General features: G+C 42.1%; 1 protein-coding gene across 1 annotated transcript in view; it reads right to left on the reverse strand.

The window, feature by feature from the left end:
* Positions 1–3,886: 3,886 nt before the first annotated feature.
* FBP1 (fructose-bisphosphatase 1) overlaps positions 3,887–20,650 on the reverse strand; it is a 30,915-nt gene continuing 14,151 nt past the window's right edge. Inside the window, exons 3-7 of the mRNA XM_086416941.1 lie at positions 18,433–18,525; positions 10,065–10,205; positions 6,923–7,060; positions 5,782–5,901; positions 3,887–4,215 (exon numbers count right to left, since the gene is read on the reverse strand). Of these exons, the coding sequence (XP_086273067.1) occupies positions 4,024–4,215; positions 5,782–5,901; positions 6,923–7,060; positions 10,065–10,205; positions 18,433–18,525 (684 nt within the window). The 3' untranslated portion in view covers positions 3,887–4,023. The remainder of the gene's footprint in view (positions 4,216–5,781; positions 5,902–6,922; positions 7,061–10,064; positions 10,206–18,432; positions 18,526–20,650) is intronic.

Here is a 20,650-nt window from a genome sequence, read left to right on the forward strand (position 1 = left end):
CAAAGCTACAGTCATCAAGACAGTATGGTACTGGGATAAAGACAGAAATATAGCTCAATGGAACAAAATAGAAAGCCCAGAGATATATCCATGCACCTATGGAGGACACCTTATCTTTGACAAAGGAGGCAAGATTATACAATAGAGAAAAGACAATCTCTTTAACAAGTGGTGCTGGGAAAACTATTCAACCACTTATAAAAGGATGAAACTAGAACACTTTCTAACACCATACACAAAAATAAACTCAAAATGGATTAAAGATATAAACGTAAGACCAGGAACTATTAAACTCCTAGAGGAAAACATAGGCAAAACACTCTCCGACATAAACCACAGCAGGATCCTCTATGACCCACCTCACAGAATATTGAAAATAAAACCAAAAATAAACAAATGGGACCTAATTAAAATTAAACACAACAAAGGAAACTATAAGCAAGGTGAAGAGACAGCCTTCAGAATGGGAGAAAATAATGGCAAACGAAGCAACGGACAAAGAATTAATCTCAAAAATATACAAGCAACTCCTGCAGCTCAATTCCAGAAAAGTAAACGACCCAATCAAAAAATGGGCCAAAGAACTAAACAGACATTTCTCCAGAGAAGACATACAGATGACTAACAAACACATGAAAGGATGCTCAACATCACTCATTATCAGAGAAATGCAAATCAGAACCACAATGAGATACATCTCACACCGGTCAGAATGGCTGCTATCCAAAAGTCTACAAACAATAAATGCTGGAGAGGGTGTGGAGAAAAGGGAACCCTCTTACACTGTTTGTGGGAATGCAAACTAGTACAGCCACTATGGAGAACAGTGTGGAGATTCCTTAAAAAACTGGAAATAGAACTGCCTTATGATCCAGCAATCCCACTGCTGGGCATACACACTGAGGAAACCAGAATTGAAAGAGACACGTGTACCCCAATGTTCATTGCAGCACTGTTTATAATAGCCAGGACATGGAAGCAACCTAGATGTCCATCAACAGACAGATGGATAAGAAAGCTGTGGTACATATACACAATGGAATATTACTCAGCCATTAAAAAGAATACATTTGAATCAGTTCTAAATAGGTGGATGAAACTGGAGCTTATTATACAGAGTGAAGTAAGCCAGAAAGAAAAACACCAATACAGTATACTAACTCATATATATGAAATTTAGAAAGATGGTAATGATAACCCTATATGCAAGACAGCAAAAGAGACACAGATGTATAGAAGAGTCTTTTGGACTCTGTGGGAGAAGGCGAGGGTGGGATGATTTGAGAGAATAGCATTGAAACATGTTTATTACATATGAAACAGATCGCCAGTCCAGGTTTGATGCATGAGACAGGGTGCTCAATGCTGGTGCACTGGGATGACCCAGAAGAATGAAATGGGGAGGGAGGTGGGAGGGGAGTTCAGGATGGGGAACACATGTACACCCATGGCTGATTCATGTCAATGTATGGCAAAAACCACTACAGTATTGTAAAGTAATTAGCTCCCAATTAAAATAAATAAATTTTTAAAAATTAAAAATGAGAATGCTGCAAATATAAAAAGAATTTTTGCATCTTTGTTTACAGGAGGTATGGTTATATAGTTATCTTTTCTTGTAATGTCTTTGCCTGATTTTAGTACTAGAGGAATGCTGTCCTCATTGAATGAGTTAGGAAGCATTTCCTCATCTTCTATTCTCTGAAAAGAGATTGCAAAGACTTGGTATTATTTTTTCCTTAAATTTTTGGTAGAATTCACCAGTAAACTTTACATGCCTCCTGAGAAATCTGTATGTAGGTCAAGAAGCAATAGTTAGAACTGGACATGGAACAACAGGCTTGTTCCAAATTGGGAAAGGGGTACATCAAAACTGTATATTGTCATCTTGCTTATTTAACTTCTATGAGTAGTACATCATGCGAAATGCTGGAATGGATGAAGCACCAGCTGGAATCAAGATTGCAGGGAGAAATATCAATAACCTCTGGTATGCAGATGACACCATCCTTATGGCAGAAAGTGAAGAAGAACGAAAGAGCCTTTGATGAAAATGAGAGGAGGGTGAAAAAGCTGGCTTAAAACTCAACATTCAAAAAACTAAGATGATGGCATCCAGTCCCATTACTCATGGCAAATAGATATGGAAACAGTGGCAGACTTTATTTTCTTGGGCTCCAAAATCACTGCAGATGGCAACCGCAGCCATGAAATTAAAAGACGCTTGCTCCTTGGAAGAAAAGTTATAACCAACCTAGACAGCATATTAAAAAACAGAAACGTTATTTTGCCAACAAAGGTCCATCTAGTCAAAACTTTGGTTTTTCCAGTAGTCATGTATGGATGTGAGAGTTGGACTATAAAGAAAACTGAGCACAGATGAATTGATGCTTTTGAACTGTGGTGTTGGAGAAGACTCTTGAGAGTCCCTTGGACTGCAAGGAGATCCAACCAGTCAATCCTAAAGGAAATCAGTCCTGAATATCCATTGGAAGAACAGATGCTGAAGCTGAAACTCCAATACTTTGGCCACCTGATGCGAAGAACTGACTCATTTGAAAAGACACTTCTGACAAAACAGTGGCTCAGGCACTCAGACTTTTGTCCTGTCGTTGTCATACTGTCATTGAAACACATGACGTTTAATGCATGGAATGTAAAAGAGTGGATGAAGAATTATTCATTGGGTTTTCAAACTAGAATTAATATGCATTATTTCCACCTACATTCCATTGGCAAAATCTTAATCAATGTGGAGCTTAAGAAAGTCCAGATATTTCTTAACATGTGGTATAATGTGCTATAATCTTGGAATTCTAGTCCAAAAAGAACCAAGGTCTGCTAAGGGAGGAAGTATTTTTATGGAAAGCCTAGCAGAAACATACAAACATTTGTTTGCAACAAATTGTGTTTCTTTAAATCTTTTTATGATGAATCCTTTCATTTACAGAATTAAACCTTAGGAATTATTACATATGTTAATTCAATGAAGTGTTACATTTTTATAGAAAACTTACCACTGAGTCAAAACATAAACCTTCATTTGTGACTTGGATGGTTACACCCAGATTCAGGAGGCCAAGAGGTCCTAGATCTCATTAGGTACCACCACTAACTTTTCAATTCTCCAGTTCCAAGGAGGGCTTAAACAACCTTACTCGGGTTTGTTCTGCACACCCAGAAAAGAACACATAGGAGAACTGATGTGGTAACTCCGAGTTCAATGTCTAGATTGCTTGGGTTCGTAACCCAGCTCAGTTGCTTGTTGGCTAGAGACCTTGGGCAGATGACTTCATCTATCGGTCCTCTGGGCTTCCCTGATAGCTCAGTTGGTAAAGAATCCACCTGCAATGCAGGAGACAGCAGTTTGATTCCTGGGTCGGGAAGATCTGCTGGAGAAGGGATAGGCTACCCACTCCAGTTTTCTTAGTCTTCCCTTGTGGCTCAGCTGGTAAAGAATCCACCTGCAATATAGGAGACCTGGGTCAATCCCTGGATTGAGACAATCCCCTGGAGACGGGAAAGGCTACCCACTCCAGTATTCTGACCTGGAGATTTCCACGGACTGTATAGTCCATGGGGTCACAAAAAGTCAGACATGACTGAGCAACTTTCACTTCACTTTACTCAGTCCTCTATCTCATAATCTGTGAAATGGGTTATTCATAGTACCTAGTTCATAAAGTCATTGTGAAGATTAAATGAGTTATCTAATGTTATAGGCATTAGCTATTATTATTACTATTATTTGGCACAAAACAATGAAGACTTTTTTTTTTAAGAAAAAGGACAAATATGTTCATTTCTTCTCTATCCACTCAGAATATATCTTGACCCTGTAGCATTATTGATTTAGCATTTTGGTTAGGTAGTGCATTACAGAGCATTTGATGGTGAAAACAGCCATACTTTTTATTTCTATGACTAGGAATGTATGGTGAACAGTCGGAATGTGGTAACACTATGTGAGATAAAAGGTCCAGATAAAAGGCAATTCCATTTGGTGTGGGCTGGGCCCACTCTTCATTTGGCAGCGTGCTTCTTGTATATCTCCAGGAACTCAGTCACATCTTCAGGAGACCCCAAGATGATGGGCGACTTCTGATGGATGTCAGTGGGAACAATGTCCAGCACAGTTTCCTTCCCGGTGGTAGCCATTCCTCCTGCCTTCTCTATGACATAGGCCATGGGGTTACATTCATACAGTAGTCTCAGCTGGAAAACAAGCACAGCATGCTCACACCAGAACATATTACACAGAAAAGAGATTTGTTCCATAGCAAAGTAGTGCAGAGCCGATCCAAGGTAACTGATACTTTCCTTTACCTTCCATGAGGTTGTAAAAGCTCCCCCATGAGGTTGTGTCTAAGACTGAATGGTTAATTTAATCATTTGGTTAAGTTAAGCCATCCATCAAGAGCCAGCAACAGACTGCCTGATGCATGTGAGGCAGACCACCTGGATTCAGGACTGAATGACATTTTGGCAGAACCGATGGTTCCCTTCTCTTTATAGCCCGGAGAATGGACCTAATGAGTGATTCTGTGTGTGTTTTGGATGGACCTTTGCCTATTCTAAAAGCATTTAAAGTCCATGGCAGTGTCTGGCTGCAGACATCTGGAAAGCAGACAGGCTCCTCCAAACAGTATAATATTGTTTGCAACTCTGTACACATTCCTTTTACAATTCTCCTAAGGCTCGAGGGTTGGGATTTAGTATGCTATACATCTTGGCATTTACTTTTAAATATTAACTTTTTTATTGTATGCATTTTCATGCAGTCTGCCTACTGAGTAGACAGCTTTTCGCAGGTGTTTCCTGACTCTATTTCCATACAGGTGTCAGGGTCAGATCTGCAAAGCTGAAAATAAAAAGGGGGGGAGGAACCTCAATATTTACATTAAGGAACAATTTTTTGAGGCATTAGAGAAAAGTGCTATAAAGCAGGCTAATCACATAGGTTGGGATGTCAGAGGGGGCTATGTCAAGAGTGGTGTTTTAAGTAAGTAAGAACATCCTTAGTGAACTGGATGCCACATGCCATAAACAGAGATCTGATCATATCTGAAATACATCAATTTATAACTATCTTACGGGGATCGTTGTTCCTTCTCTCATATTAAAAAAAGGGGGGGTGGTCAAAAGGACACTACTAGAGAAGCAAACACACTGACCCTCTGTGTAGGAGAAAAGTGAGACACCATTTCACTAGCATGAGCAAGCACAGCCCATCCCGTGGCTTCCAGGAAGCCTGTGGCCATGAGACCAATGCATCAGTAACAGCTCACCTGAAAGCTCTAGGTGTCCCCAGAGATTCTTTCCTTCTATAGAAAGGTATCATTTTCCAAGCAGCATTAAGTTATTTCAATTTTCTGCCTTTTGAAAAAGCAATCAAAGAAAACCTCTGTGTGGGATACATATGTGATTTGCTGCCTTGGTAATGAGGTTGGACTGTTTCATTTCACTTTATGAATGGAATTCATTTTGTCCAAGCCAAACCACGTACCCACTGGAAGCACTAAGCACTTTCAGTCCCCTCTGACCATAACATCTTTACTTATCTTTAGCAACAGAAGGGCTCTCGAGAGATCATTTTTACCTGATATCACCTGACATTAACCAGGACAGCCTTTAATCTAGAAAAGAATATGCCATAGACATCCTTTGCTTCCTACTGCAGACCATAACAGCTTCCGTGACCCTTCTTTCTTCCTCAGTCAAACCCCCTGGGCTGCAAATGAAATCTACTGCTGCTCCACCACTCATAGGGGATTTATTTACCTTTCCACTGGGGCTCTTCTTGTTAGCTGGATACATAAAGATCCCTCCATAGACTAGGGTGCGGTGTACATCGGCTACCATGGAGCCCACGTACCTGGCGCCATAGGGGGCTGAGTTGTCCTATAACATGAAGACCAGCAATAATTAGGGTTATAGAAAAGAGAGATTTCTTTCTGTCCTCTATGCTTATTCGATTCAGCAATCAAACAGAGCACCTTTTTTGAGATGTGTATTTAGTGATGAAAATCTGTTCCCAAGAAGCAGAAAATGGGAATAATGGAGACAGCCTCTCACATCTCATAGTAGCTCAGCTTACCCAAGGAGGCCCCGAGGAGAATGGGGCAGATTCGGGCTCTGGGGTGGGGCAGGCATTTAGCAAGATCTGGCAGGAAGAAGGATTCTGTGGAGCTGAGAAGCAGGGACAAGGGTGAGGTTTGCATCTCATAGGAGCAGGAACTGCTCAGGCAAAGGAGAAGCTGTCTGCCTTGGGCCTGGGGAGGAGCCTGGTGCCGCTGGGGCAGAGGGCATTTCTAGGGAGAGGTGGAAGGAGAGATGATAAAACTGGAGAGAGAGCCTGGGAGTCGGCTCCGAGGGCCCCAAGTGCCATACTAATAGCATGTGGGCTTTGTCCTTAGAACACAGCAGCCTCTAGTGGTGTCAAGCTAGAATAGGACAAAATTGGATTTTCCCACATAGGACCAGCCATTTCTTCTCTTCATTTTCAGTGACTTGTAACCTCTTTAGAGAGCTACCACAATGGATGCTAAATCTAGAGACGACACAGAAATCCATCCAGTGCCATGGGACTGGGGCCTGGGGTACAAGAATCACGTTTGTACCAACTGAGATCACAGACCCCAGAAGTGAACATGTTTTATTGCCATGATGTCTTTCACCTGGCTGACATGATCGTCCTGATTTTCTTCGGTCAAGAGAAAGTGACAAAGGGGTGATGTCCCAGGACAGGGTTTCCAGTCCCCAGTATCTGAGTGGGAACTTAACCATAGGGGTCAGTGCACAGTGGAATCCACTTACTTCCACCCCACCCCCCACCTTTCCTCTCCAGGGTAAATCATGAGTCAACACATTTCTGCAAGCTCAGGGGCCATCCCCACCGCCACCACCCCCAGCCCTCACTTACTGGGGGGAACTTCTTCCTCTGGACATACTCGGTGAGGGCAGGATCAAAGTCCTTCGCATAGCCCTCATTGAGGCTGTAGATGCTCCCTTTTTTTTTGATCTTCACATCCCTGTCCACCAAAATGAACTCTCCAATGGCCTGTGAAACAGAAAGGAAAGTGGAAAGGTGAGGACGTCTCCTCCAGGCCTACAGGAGAGGGTCACAGATCGGGTTGGGGATAAGGGGGGGCTCGAGGCCTGAGGTCACACCTGTGCTTCAGTATATGCTTCAGTACAAAGAGCTTGGATTTTGTGTTTTCAATTGAGGTGTAATTGACATAACATTATGTTAGTCTCAGGTATACAACATAATGCTTCCATATTTGTGTATGTTGTGAAATGATTACCAGCAAGGGAAATCCTTGGCCTGAGACAGGTGTGCCTTTGGGAAAAAAAAAAAAAAGATGAGACTGGAGCTAGGATATCAGGAAAAGGTGTTCATGGTTGCTCTTATCTTAGCTTTCCTGTTTTTGTTTCTGTCTTGATGTCATTTTCCCCGAGTACCCCGAGTTTACCGCATGTATAACTTCCCATGCCTTTGCTCACTGATCTGAAGACTGTTTCTCAGGACTCAAGCTTCCGCAAAGTCCCAGCACTAAGCTGATGCCTTCAGGACTTAGATTCTTCAATGTTAATGTTAAGTCGCTTCCATCACGTCTGGCTCTTTGAGACTCTATGGACTGTAGCCTGCCAGGCTCCTCTGTCCGTAGGATTCTCCAAGCAAGAATACTGGAGTGGGTTGCCATTTTGGAGATTTAAACTTGGGAAAACAGTGTCACATCACTACTGGAGCTCTGGACTGTTTGGGGCTTCTCCATGTCCCTGATAAGAGAGTGATTGAGGCTCTACCCATCTGAGAAGGAAGTTGCTCCAGAGACAGGCGAGTTAAGAAGGGAGGCCCTCCCATGGACACATCTCTCCCCAGCCACTTATTCCCATAGCAAAGCTTGGTTCCTGCCAATATGGAGCACATTGGAACTAGCGAGGAAGGGAGGGAGGGAGAGAGGAGTGTAGGGAGAGAAAACAGATGAGAATTAACAGCGGTCACTGAAAGGTACCATTGTGAGTGATTCTTTTTTTTTTCCTTTATGATTTTTTTGGTGAAAGTCTAGAAAATGAAGCCATTGCACAAGTGCTCATGAAGCCATGCTTCACAGACACCTCACTCTGGTACCTGGCCAAAGCATCCTACCCATGGAGGGGGTGAGTCTCTTGTACATGAAGAAAAGAGACTGAACAGCCTTTCGTACTTTAAAGCTTGCTAGAGAAGCACATAAAGCTGTTGCAGTCTTTTGAGCAGAAACTGTCAGCCAAAATGAAATGAAAGCTGTATCCTGATCAGAAGCTCGCCACCCCCACCCCAACCCCTACTCCACAGGCATGGGGAGCAGAGGCTTTGTCAGCAATGGGGAGGGCAGCCAGCAAGAAGGAGGGCAGCCAGCCTGCATGGTTCTTCCAAACACTGAGTGCCCATTAGGCGTGAGGACAGCAAGAGACTACGAAAGACACAGAAACTTACTCCCGGACATAACATCTGCAATCTTGAAAAAAGAAGAGATTTAATGTTTCCATCAGTTCAAAGGTAATAGAGAAGTCACCAGAAGAATGTCTGGAGAAGAGGTAAACACCCAGCAAGAGGATAAATTCACAGACATCAGTGATTCGGGAAATCAATCCCTGGGGTCAGTGTGAACTTTGCTCTGGGTCTGCCACTGTTTTCCCTGAAATAATGGCCTTTGGAGGCTTGAACTAGTGCATTTCCTTACCCTTGTTTATTTGTTAAGTACCAGTATGCCAAGGAGCCAAAGTCCAGTTGTGCAACAGTGCAGGGACAAAGGCAGCCTGAGTTCCAATTTCTACGACCTGCCACCCACAAACCCTGAGGCCCCACCACCAGCAGCCTGCTCCTCACAGGACCCCAGTAGGTAATGGTACCTAGTGTTCAGTTTGTCAGCAAAATGCACCAAATAAATAAAGTGCTTCATTAAATGTTATCTGAGGACATTTCTAAAACTGAAAGGTATTTAAAAACTCAATTCTTTTTCCCTTGGGACACTGGACCAAGGGCATACCTACTGAAGATGATTCTATGGAGTCCATATCAAAGGTGGGTTTAATCGGGCAAAGTATTTAAAGAGAGTTCTTTGCCTGGTTTATCTGCTGTGTTAAAACTGTCATCCAACAGAGTAAATAAACAACTCCAATTAATAGACATATGGAAGAAATTATCCTCAAATTAAAATTAACATTCATTAGCAAATGAATATTTTTCATGGTGCCTTGAGCTCCTCTTCATGAGGGAGTTTCCTCTATAAGGTGGACTAAGAAATTATCTTCATTTCCTTATTTCCACTTCCTCGAGCTCGTCAAAGTCTTTCAAAACCACAAGGGTTCACTGAAGGTTTGCATGCACTGAAGCTTGCATTTCATTTGATGTTGCAATGCACATCAAATGAATCTGGGAGCTAATTTTGAAGAAATGAGGCGATCTACTGCTTCAGCTGGGACACCCATTCACCTCAGGAAAATAAACTGGTAATGGAGAGAGTGGGTGGCAAACAGACCATCTATGGGCCCCATCTGGTCTATAAATGTGCTTTAGTTGGCTAGCACAGTGTTTTACACATCCAGAAACCTAACATTTTCTAAAAATCCAGTGTTTCTTGAAACACTGGAAGCCGTAGAAGAGAGCCACTATTCCCAAGGAGTAACAACCACTGGACCTCCCCAGTTCCCTGCCGCCCCCCACTGCCCTTCACAGTGCCTGCCATCTTGCCCCAGCACACTCCACTCATTCGTGTGGCCTGCCCAGCCCAGCAGGCATCTGAGTCAGCTCAGTAATGTCTGCCCTAAAGAATTCATTGTGAAACAAAAACTCCCTCTTGTGCTCTGGACAGACACCATTTGTCACCTCAGTAATCTTCTTACAATGTACACATATGGTCCATCCATCTCTCTACCTGCTTCCCCACCCCATTGTCTCGGTCCCTCCGTGGGTCTCATCTTCCACCTTTAGGAACTGACTCCCACCGCCACACACACAACAGACACTCACAGCCACCAGCCAAGCACCTGACTTTGCCCCCCACTCCGGGATCTCTCACCGGGTCCAGCATGAAGCAGTTGACTCCATTCGCCATGGCCAGGACCAACATAGTGGCACTGCCATAGAGCGCATAGCCAGCAGCCACCAGGTTCCGGCCTGGCTGCAGAGCGTCCTTCTCAGAAGGGTCATCTTTCGAAATCTAGGACAAGAAAGAAAACAAAACATCTTTGTTTTGCTGTATTGTGGTTCTTTTTGCAGTTCCTCCCTTAGCAAGATGCATTATCAAGGTGCTCTCCTAATGAAATAGGGCATCTTCTTGGATGGGGAGGGGGGCGGGGGCAGGGAGGAGGGCTTCCTCCACACACCAGTCATATCCTGATTGTATTACCACAGCGACCTTCCCACCAAAACCCAAATTTCCTGCATCTGGATCCATCTTTCCAATCTGAGTTCTCCTTCAATCTTACTAATTTGATATTCCTTCATTTCTCCATTATCACTCTCAAAAAAAGAGCATGCCTCCATGCCAGCGCCCACTAATTTAATCTTATTACAGGCATCAATGTCTTTCCCTTGCCTACTCTATCTTTATTTAAACAAATTAAAACTGGGCTGCACGGCTACCAGTCTGGCGAGGAAATCAATTTCCTGAGTTCCTGCCAGTTGTGGCACATACTCCAGTGAGCAACATGCTCCGTAGTCACACAAAGAAATTCTCAGAAATACAGACACTATCTCTCCAGGGTCATTACCATGCAGGACAATGCTCTCCATGTTTTTAACCATTACCCACAGTAAAAAATACATTTTATATCACAAACCAGTACCAATACAACTACAAAAATTTAACAAAACAATACTTAAACTTAGAACATAACATCTACTCTAATCTCCTTTGTTTTTCATTAAAAACACAGCCCACTGGGTCAGTGCCTCAATTTGTTCCCTAATACTAAGGAAAGGAAGAACTTAAGGGCATGGCTCCTAAGCAATGGTCACTAATAATTATCTTCTTAACAACTGGCTTCTATGGTCCTCAAAACAGCCGCAAACAAATCTTTCTGCTTGAAAATTCTCTACTTGAATTTAAACAGAAATGAAAATGAGCAGTTTCTGCAAATTTCATTTATTCTTTCCCAACCACAGATTCTAGGGCCTGAGAATAAATAAGGGAATTCATATCATGATACTGGAGATGGAGGTCACCTCAGCAAACACATTCCTGGTAATTTTCCCTATAACTTTTGAATGTATGACCCAGAATCCATGTACCTCAGAATCACTTGAGATGTTTATTTAAAATGCAATTCTGGGCCTGCGACCTAAACTTACTAATCAGATTTTCTAAGGTGGGCCCTGGGAATCCGCATTTTACCATGCACCATAGATGACTCTCGCACTGAAGCTTAAGAACTACTCATGTAAAAGGAAGAGTCACAAAAAATCACTTCTTTCCTTTTTTTTCTCGTATCTCCAAGCTTTGTATTTAATAGTTTTCATCTAGACGGTTGGTTGGTTTCTTGGCTGGTTGGGTTGGGCCAAGTTATTTGCTTTAGTTTGGTTTGTATTCCCAGGGTAGTACTTTGCAGCTAAACACAGTACCAAATATTTGAGTTGTTTTCTCAAACTCCAAATTTTAAGTGCACAGCCTTGAAACCAGTGATATAAAGGGAAGAAAACAGGCAGGCTCTAAACATCTCCTCTATAATAACTACTTAACACTGCAAGTATAGCACAAAATAGAACAAAGTCAGTATGTAAACAGATGGAAGCCCCTGGAGGCTTGGAGTAGTCAGTTCTCTACCAAGAAAAGTCCCTCAGAGAGTCACCTCATCCAGAATCATCCATGTCTGCCTGTGGCACAAGAAAGAACAAACTTGTTCTTGGTTAAGAATCTATCTGCCAATGGAGGGGCTACGGGTTCAATTCCTGGTTCGGGAAGAGTCCATATGCCTCAGAGCAACTAAGCCCATGTGCAACAACAAAAAAAGTCACTGCAATGAGAAGCAAGAGCACCACAACTGGAGAGTAGCCTCTACTTGATGCAACTAGAGAAAGCCCTCTTGCAACAATGAAGACCCAGCGGAGTCAAAAATTAAAAAAAAAAAATTTTTTTTTAAAGAATGAACCACTTTTCCCTGAAATACTGTCAGCAAATAATCTCAACCCTTCAACTTCCTTGCGTGGAATAAGAAATGGTAACGTTATCTAGTGATGCTTTCTAAGGCCCACTTGACTTCACATTCCAGGATGTCTGGCTCTGGGTGAGTGATCACACCATCGTGATTATCTGGGTCATGAAGATCTTTTTTGTACAGTTCTTCTGTGTATTCTTACCACCTCTTCTTAATATCTTCTGTGTTTTTTAGGTCCATACAATTTCTGTCCTTTATCAAGCCCATCTTTGCATGAAATGTTGCCTTGGTATAGTGGAGGTGATGGAATTCCAGTTGAGCTATTTCAAATCCTGAAAAATGGTGCTGTGAAAGTGCTGCACTCAATATGCCAGCAAATTTGGAAAACTCAGCAGTGGTCACAGGACTGGAAAAGGTCAGTTTTCATTCCAATCCCAAAGAAAGGAAATGCCAAAGAATGCTCAAACTACCGCACAATTGCACTCATCTCACACGCTAGTAAAGTAATGCTCAAAATTCTCCAAGCCAGGCTTCAGAAGTACATGAACCGTGAACTTCCAGATGTTCAAGCTGGTTTTAGAAAAGGCAGAGGAACCAGAGATCAAATTGCCAACATCCACTGGGTTATGGAAAAAGCAAGAGAGTTCCAGAAAAACATCTATTTCTGCTTTATTGACTATGCCAAAGCCTTTGACTGTGTGGATCACAATAAACTGTGGAAAATTCTTCAAGAGATGGGCATACCAGACCACCTGACCTGCCTCTTGAAAAACCTATATGCAGGTCAGGAAGCAACAGTTAGAACTGGACATGGAACAACAGACTGGTTCCAAACAGGAAAAGGAGTACATCAAGGCTGTATATTGTCACCCTGCTTATTTAACTTCTATGCAGAGTACATCATGAGAAACGCTGGGCTGGAAGAAGCACAAGCTGGAATCAAGATTGTGGGGAGAAATATCAATAACCTAAGATATGCAGATGACACCACCCTTATGGCAGAAAGTGAAGAGGAACTCAAAAGCCTCTTGATGAAAGTGAAAGAGGGGAGTGAAAAAGTTGGATTAAAGCTCAACATTCAGAAGATGAAGATCATGGCATCTGGTCCCATCACTTCATGGGAAATAGATGGGGAAACAGTGGAAACAATGTCAGACTTTATTATTGGGGGCTCCAAAATCACTGAAGATGGTGATTGCAGCCACGAAATTAAAAGACACTTACTCCTTGGAAGGAAAGTTATGACCAACCTAGATAGCATATTACAAAGCAGAGACATTACTTTGCCAACAAAGGTCCATCTAGTCAAGGCTATGGTTTTTCCAGTGGTCATATATGGATGTGAGAGTTGGACTATAAAGAAAGCTGAGCTGTGAAGAATTGATGCTTTTGAACTGTGGTGTTGGAGAAGACTCTTGAGAGTCCCTTGGACTGCAAGGAGATCCAACCAGTCCATCCTAAAGGAAATCAGTCCTGAGTGTTCATTGAAAGGACTGATACTAAAGCTGAAGCTCCAATACTTTGGCCACCTCATGTGAAGAGTTGACTCATTTGAAAAGACCCTGATGCTGGGAGGGATTAGGGGCAGGAGGAGAAGGGGACAGCAGAGGATGAGATGGCTGGATGGCATCACCAACTCGATGGACATGAGTCTGAGTAAACTCCGGGAGTTGGTGATGGACAGGAAGGCCTGGTGTGCTGCGATTCATGGGGTTGCAAAGAGTCGGACATGACTGAGCAACTGAAGTGAACTGAACTCAACATTTTCTATGATCCATATGCTCAAAAGAAATACAAAGTAATTCCATCTAGTCATGGAGTTGGAGGAATTTTTTTCTAGCCCAAACCCCTTTCTAATGCCCAGCCTCCTCCAAACCTTTGTTCAAAAAGAACCTATTACAGTCTCATGTAGATGCTCACAGACCAATGTGCATAAAGCTTGGCAAAAATTATAAAGCCTCTGGACCCTACCTTTTTCTACTTATCACAGGCCACCACCTGCAGCAGGTATTGATTTGTTTTAACCCATGCTACTCCATATAGAGCATGAAAGACACCATGGATTCTGGAGACTTGAGGTGGTGGAGGAGAAGGTCAGGCAGAATTGGCATGGGGCTGTCATGTCAATAGACAGTCTTCCCACAGAGGGACAACCCAACCGTCCCTAAAAGTTCTCACAGGACATTTGGCAGCATCTCCAGTAACTCAGCCAATATTACTCACTACTGTACCAACCTAGTGTGCACAAAAATATATATAAAATGAGGTCCCTGATCTCAAGGGGTATATAATCTGGAGTGAACATCAGCTGATTTTGCCTGGCCAGTATGCTTCACTCTTCTGCTGACAACTGAACTTTAATCTTCCTTAAGATACCGTCCCCCTCACTCTTAGCTCCAATGGTGGACACATGACCCTGACTTGACCAGTCAGATCACTGCATGCCTTAGGCCACAGTGACTGGTTGAGAGATGCACTCATGACTTAAGTCAAGCCAAGCAGGGCTGATGAGGTGAAATCCCTGTTGAAATTGTTGGACAAGAGGTTTCCATCTTCTTTTACTTGTCTATTAACTTTTGGCTGTGATGGGACTTCATTGCTGCATGCGGGCTTTCTCTAGTTGCAACAAGCGGAGGCTACTCTTCCCTTGTGGTGCATGGGCTTCTCATTGCAGTGCTTCTCTCGTTGAGGAGCACAGGCTCTAGGTCCACGGGCTTCAGCAGTTGCCGCATGTAGGTTCAGTGCAGTGGCCTCTAGGGCATCCAGGCTCTAGAGCCCAGGCTTAGTAGTTGTGGCACATGGGCTTAGTTGCCCTGTTCATGTGGAATCTTCCAGGACCAGGGACAGAACCCATGTCCCCTGTACTGGCAGGTGAATTCTTAACCACCGGACCATCAGGGAAGTCTAAGTTTTGCATCTTCTGTTTGAGTCACTGAAAGGATTGAATGTAAGCCCAGACCTACTGGGAGCCATTCTTCTACCAGAAAGGAGGGAGCTATAGAGATAGAAAGTGTCCTGTTATGTGAGTGTCTGAGTCCTCGAAAACGGCTGTACTACCCAGTGGACTTTCTAGTTACATACACCAGTCATTTTCCATTCCCTTCCCTCCTTCCTTTCTCTCCTTAAGTTGGTTTGAGTTGTGAAATTGTGTGTTGAATATTAATAGAAAAAGCAAGTAATATTAATGGCTACTATTTACTGAGCACTTTTTATGTGCCAGGCACTATTTTCATTGCTGTTATGCTTAATTTTCAATATCTTGTCCTTATGGATAACGAAACAAGAGGTTATATTGCCCAAGGTCTCACAAACCTAGTAAGTGTCAATGTCAGGAAGCCATATTCCATATGGCTATTAAGACTCTGTGTGTCCAGTTAAGGGAAGTGAATTGGATTCTGAAGCTGCTAGAACACCTCTGAAACTCTGCTTTTACTTCTGGGCCAGGATATGTTTAACGGGTATTAAAAATTAGAATGTATCCAATAGAGGATAAGCACACTAGAGAGAGGTCGAAAAATCATCTCACATGAAAGATATTTAACTTAAGATTTAAAAGAAAGGGCTTTCCACGTGGTGCTAGTGGTAAAGAACCCTCCTGCCAATACAGGAGACTTAAAAGAAAGAGACTTGGGTTTGATCCCTGGGTCAGAAAGATCCCCTGGAGAAGGAAATGGCAACCCACTCCAGTATTCTTGCCTGGAGAATTCCATGGGCAGAGGACCCTGATGGGCTACAGTCCATAGGGTCGCAAAGAGTTGAACATGACTGAAGCGACTTTGCAAGCTTCAAAAGAAAGAGAGAGGAGGGCAAAAAAGCCATTTCCAAGCATGTAAAAGAATCTTATTTTCTAATGATACAAAAAGGCCATTATGAGCAACAAGGAGACAGATTTTGATTCAATATTTGGACAAACACTCATTCAACACCTCAGGAAAATTCTACCCCTTCTGAATATTTCTAGCCAGAGGCAGGGTGACACTTCTGGAGGTGCCATGGCAGGAACTTCATAGAAACACTGGACCACGGGCCCTAAGAGATCCCTTTGGAGCCTGTTTCCAGGCATCTTGTGGGCAAGACCAGCTCACTGTTGCCAGATTCCAGTTACCAACTGATGTTATGCCTCTGAGTGGGTGCACCAGGAACCTGAATTCCAGCCCAGAACCAGCTCCGCAGAAAGCAGGAGAGGCCTCCTTTAAAACATCAGACATTTCAGTATTTATGCCCTGTAAGCTCTCAAATGGCTTCAAACAATCAATAAGGCTTTTGAAAACTGAAAGGACTTAAAGGCAATGTGACACTCGTCACCTCTCTCAGTCTTTAAGAGAGTCACTTCAGGTTTATTGAGAAGAGTGTGGAGATGCATTGTTGAGTTCTTCCAGCATTTGTAATTCAAGCTGCTGCCGCAAGCTGTTCTTATTTTTTTTCAGTTGATAGTGTCAGTTTCCCAATTTTTTTTTTTTCCCTTAAAAGAGTCTTTATTGGGAGAGGGGGCTTGAGGCAGAAACTGGGGCTGGCAAATGTTAATGCTGCTTTAGCTTTGGTTGAGTCATTAACCAAAAATCTACCTCTATATGAAGAATTTTGCTACAAAGCTCTCTTGTATACTATAATATTTGGATCTGCTACCTTGCAGGTAAAATTACATGCCTGCATATCTATACCAAGAAGGGAATATTTCATGGTATGACTTGAAAGATAGATTAATTCCCGCCTTTGTCTTTCTGGTATGAGTATTAGAACCTTCAATTACTTAAACTGTCTCCCAGCCAAGACAAATGCAAAATTTATTTCAGTAACGAAAGAAAACTGTCCCATGGTGGTCCTACTTTCCATGTTTGAAAGGAGATTATGTGCAATACTAGACAAGTCACTTTGAAAAGTAATGCACAAATTGCAGTCTCAGTTCTTAAGTTATGGCCTCTATATCCCAGAATGGGGGAGTTGGAGGAACCTCGGAGGTCAGCTGAATTAGCTGCCTCGTCCATTAAGATGAAGGAAAGGGCTCAGCCTCAAAGACATCTGTAGAGTTTTATTTCTAAAATAAACAAGAGGGCTGAAGGCAAGATGACACATTTTAGATTTCATCGTGTTTTATGATGGACCCACAGGTATTTATCTATTTTTCACTTGTCTGTATATTTGAACTCTCTTCCACCCCCCAGCCCTCCACACACAGACTTAAAGAGAGGCTTTAGAGGTAGAGTTCCTGCACAGGTCATGCGGGAAGAAGAGACACAGGGCAGAAATCTGGATCCCCATGCTGTACCAGTATGCTTTCTGTAATTTATAACAAAGGAGTTTAGGGTCAGCAAACTCCTCCTGTAAACCAACAGAGAGTAAATATTCTAGGCTTTACTGTCACAACCTTATCACAACCACTTAACCCTGCCTGTGTAGTGCAAAATCAGCCAAAGGCAACATGTAAACAAGCAAGCTGACCATATGCCATTAAAACTTTATTTATGGAGACTGAAAATTAAGTTTCATATAAATGTCACGGGTCATGAAATATTATTCTTTTAATTTTCTTTTTAGCCATTCAAAAATGCCAAAGAGTTATTTTTTGTTCACAGGCCATAGCAATCAGGCAATGTGCTGGATTTGGCCGGGGGAAACCATAGTTTGCAGACTTGATTTAGAAAATTTAAAGGACAGTTTTGATATAATCCCTACTGTTATCACACTCTCACAATTCTCAATTCACATGGTTATCAGTGCTACAGCTATGCACCATCTCTTCCCATCTACCTCTTACTACATTTTCTTTTAACAACTTAATAGATTTTCACTATGCAGTTAATGCTGGAAAAGTCATAACTTGAGAAATAAGGGTTTTTATTTTTTTTTTCTGGTGGCTCAGGTGGTAGAGAATTTGTCTGTGATGTGGGAGACCTGTGTTTGATCCCTGGGTTGGGAAGATCCCCTGGAGAAGGGAAAGGCTACTTACTCCAGTATTCTTGCCCGGAGAATTCCATGGACAGAGGAGTCTGGCAGGCTATAGTCCATGGGGTCACAAAGAGGTGGACACAACTGAGTGACTAACGCTTTCACTTTGGGGCTTCCCTGGTTACTCAGCTGGTAAAGAATCTGCCTGCAATGCAGGAGACCTTGGTTCGATTCCTGGGTCAGAAAGATCCACTGAAGAAGGAATAGGCTACCCCCCTACTTCAAGCCTCGTGGGGTTTCATGATGTACAGTCTGGCTGTGGCATCAACAGTGAAGCAGGACTGGATATTCAACCTTAACTGTACTTTTGATCCCAAACCAGCTGCTTGATCCATTACATTTTACCTTTTTGTAGATGCCAAAGATGGTTCCAATGGACACAAGGCAGTCGATGTTGGATGATCCATCAAGGGGATCAAAACAGACCACATATTTACCCTGAACAAAAAAGAAAGAAAATATTAATACAACTTTGCTTTAAAAATGAATACATTGTAACAAAACAGAGAATATACACTAAGAGGTTAAAAGAAGAAATCTAAGGGAAAATTCAAGAAATGTGTTTATTTATACTCTGTCCGGGAAGGTATGAGATGGTACACAGAGTGAAAACAATAACAAACATATATCAAAAGATCATTAGGAAGAGAAAACACAGAATAGGAGGCATAGATGAAGGTGAGAAATACAAATATTAAATAATAATTTATTATATCATTGATTTGAATGAATCATCATTATGGTTTGAGTTTCCTGGCAGTCAAGGAAGAAAAGAAACAAGATTAGTCGCTTCATTCTCTTTATTGATAAGGGACATGTTAGTTGCTCAGTCGTGTCTGACTCTTTGTAACCCCACGGACTATAGCTTGCCAGGCTCTTCTATTAATCCATGGAATTCTCCAAGAAAGAATACTGGAGTGGGTACCCATTCCTTTCTCCAGGGGATCTTCCCGACCCAGGGATCAAAACCATGTCTCCCACACTGCAGGAAGATTCTTTACTGTTTGAGCCACAAATGTAATAATTTAGGTGAAATAAAGTCAACATTAAGGTCTATAAGAAAATTTTCATGTAGTTCTTACAGATGACACTTGGGGTTACAATGCACAGAGTTCTCACCCATATTCCTATTATAATTTCCAAAGGAAATAACCCTCAACGGTAGTGGAACTACCAAAGATTCAGTCTATGGATAGGATTTTCAGTGGTACTCTGGAGCTGATTGGTACTGGTTCTCAAGAGCCAATTGTGCACATCTCTTCCCAACTCTATTTTCAGTGATGTCATATTGATAACTTAAAATCAATTATGGGACACTATTTCACAGTTTCAAGTGACAAGTGCTACAAATTACAGATTTTTTTTTCTAATAGAGAGACAGTTTACCAGCATACCACTGGAAATTTTCCATCTCCAAGTTAGCCACTTTAATATGTGGTTTTAAATTTTTTGCATCAAATTAAGGCACTTCTCTGATTCCCTGGCTTCTTGCTCCTAACAAATCCTCCTGGCCAATGCAGGAGAAACTGTCATCAGGAAAACAGGAGTATGCTTATCACTACAGTGCATTGTAATCAGAGAAGTTGGGCTGACAGAGAATATTAAACAGAAAATTCAATCCTAAAATGAACATGCCCTAAACTGACAAGTACCTTTAGAAACGCAGCAGAGAACAATATGAACTTCAGTAGTATTTTAGGAATGACACAAAGCAATCAAATCGGATGTGACTCTCCATTCCTCTTATAAAGGTTAGACTGGATATCAGGCAGTGTCTTTAAATTGACCTCCTGTTGCTTTTTTCTCATCATACTCCTTCATGTCCTCAATTTATCTCAAACAGGGAAAGATAGTAAGCCATATAACTGCATTTTTCTACTCAAAAGGTATTATTAGTATTATGATTGTTGTTCAATAAAACCTGGATATACCCTTTCATTCACTTTTTCAACAATAATCTATTGCTGATCCCCTACAATGCACAGGTATTGTGCCAGATGCTGGGATATAGAGAATAGAAATTGTTCTCTGCCCTCAAGAAGCAATCAGATTGGAGTGGAGCAGGAGCCTATAGGGCTTTCTTAGGAAAGATCCTCTCCCCCACCCCTATGTCCTCTGCCTGCCTTCTGTCTATAGAAAAACACTTTGGCTAAAGAATAAATTCAATCATAGAAGTGACAAAATGCAAAAACAAAGGAAAACAATCAAGGAAGACCAAATAATAGTTTAGTCATTAAACAAAGTCAAGAACCTTCATTTCTTTCTTCTGAGCCATATCCCTTGAGCTGTTTTGCAGATACTGAATCCCCCACCCAGGTAGAAGAAGTTAACTACATGAAAACCAGGCTAACCATTAAGCTTACACAATTATTTTTAAGAACTAGCTTCAAGGAGATGGGAACAAACTGACCCTGGAGTTGAAGATTAGCCGTATTTAAAACAATCAAGATGACACCAATCTGACCATTACATGACCAATTTCAAGATGACTGTCAGGGCCGACTGTGCTATTCTGCATACAGCTCCTTCCCTCTGCCTATAACCCCCTGAAACTCCCCTCTAA

The sequence above is a fragment of the Bos grunniens genome, chromosome 8, assembly GCF_055505025.1.
Source record: "Bos grunniens cultivar Pamir isolate PY7600 chromosome 8, Bosgru_T2T1.0, whole genome shotgun sequence".
Taxonomy (NCBI): domain Eukaryota; kingdom Metazoa; phylum Chordata; class Mammalia; order Artiodactyla; family Bovidae; genus Bos; species Bos grunniens.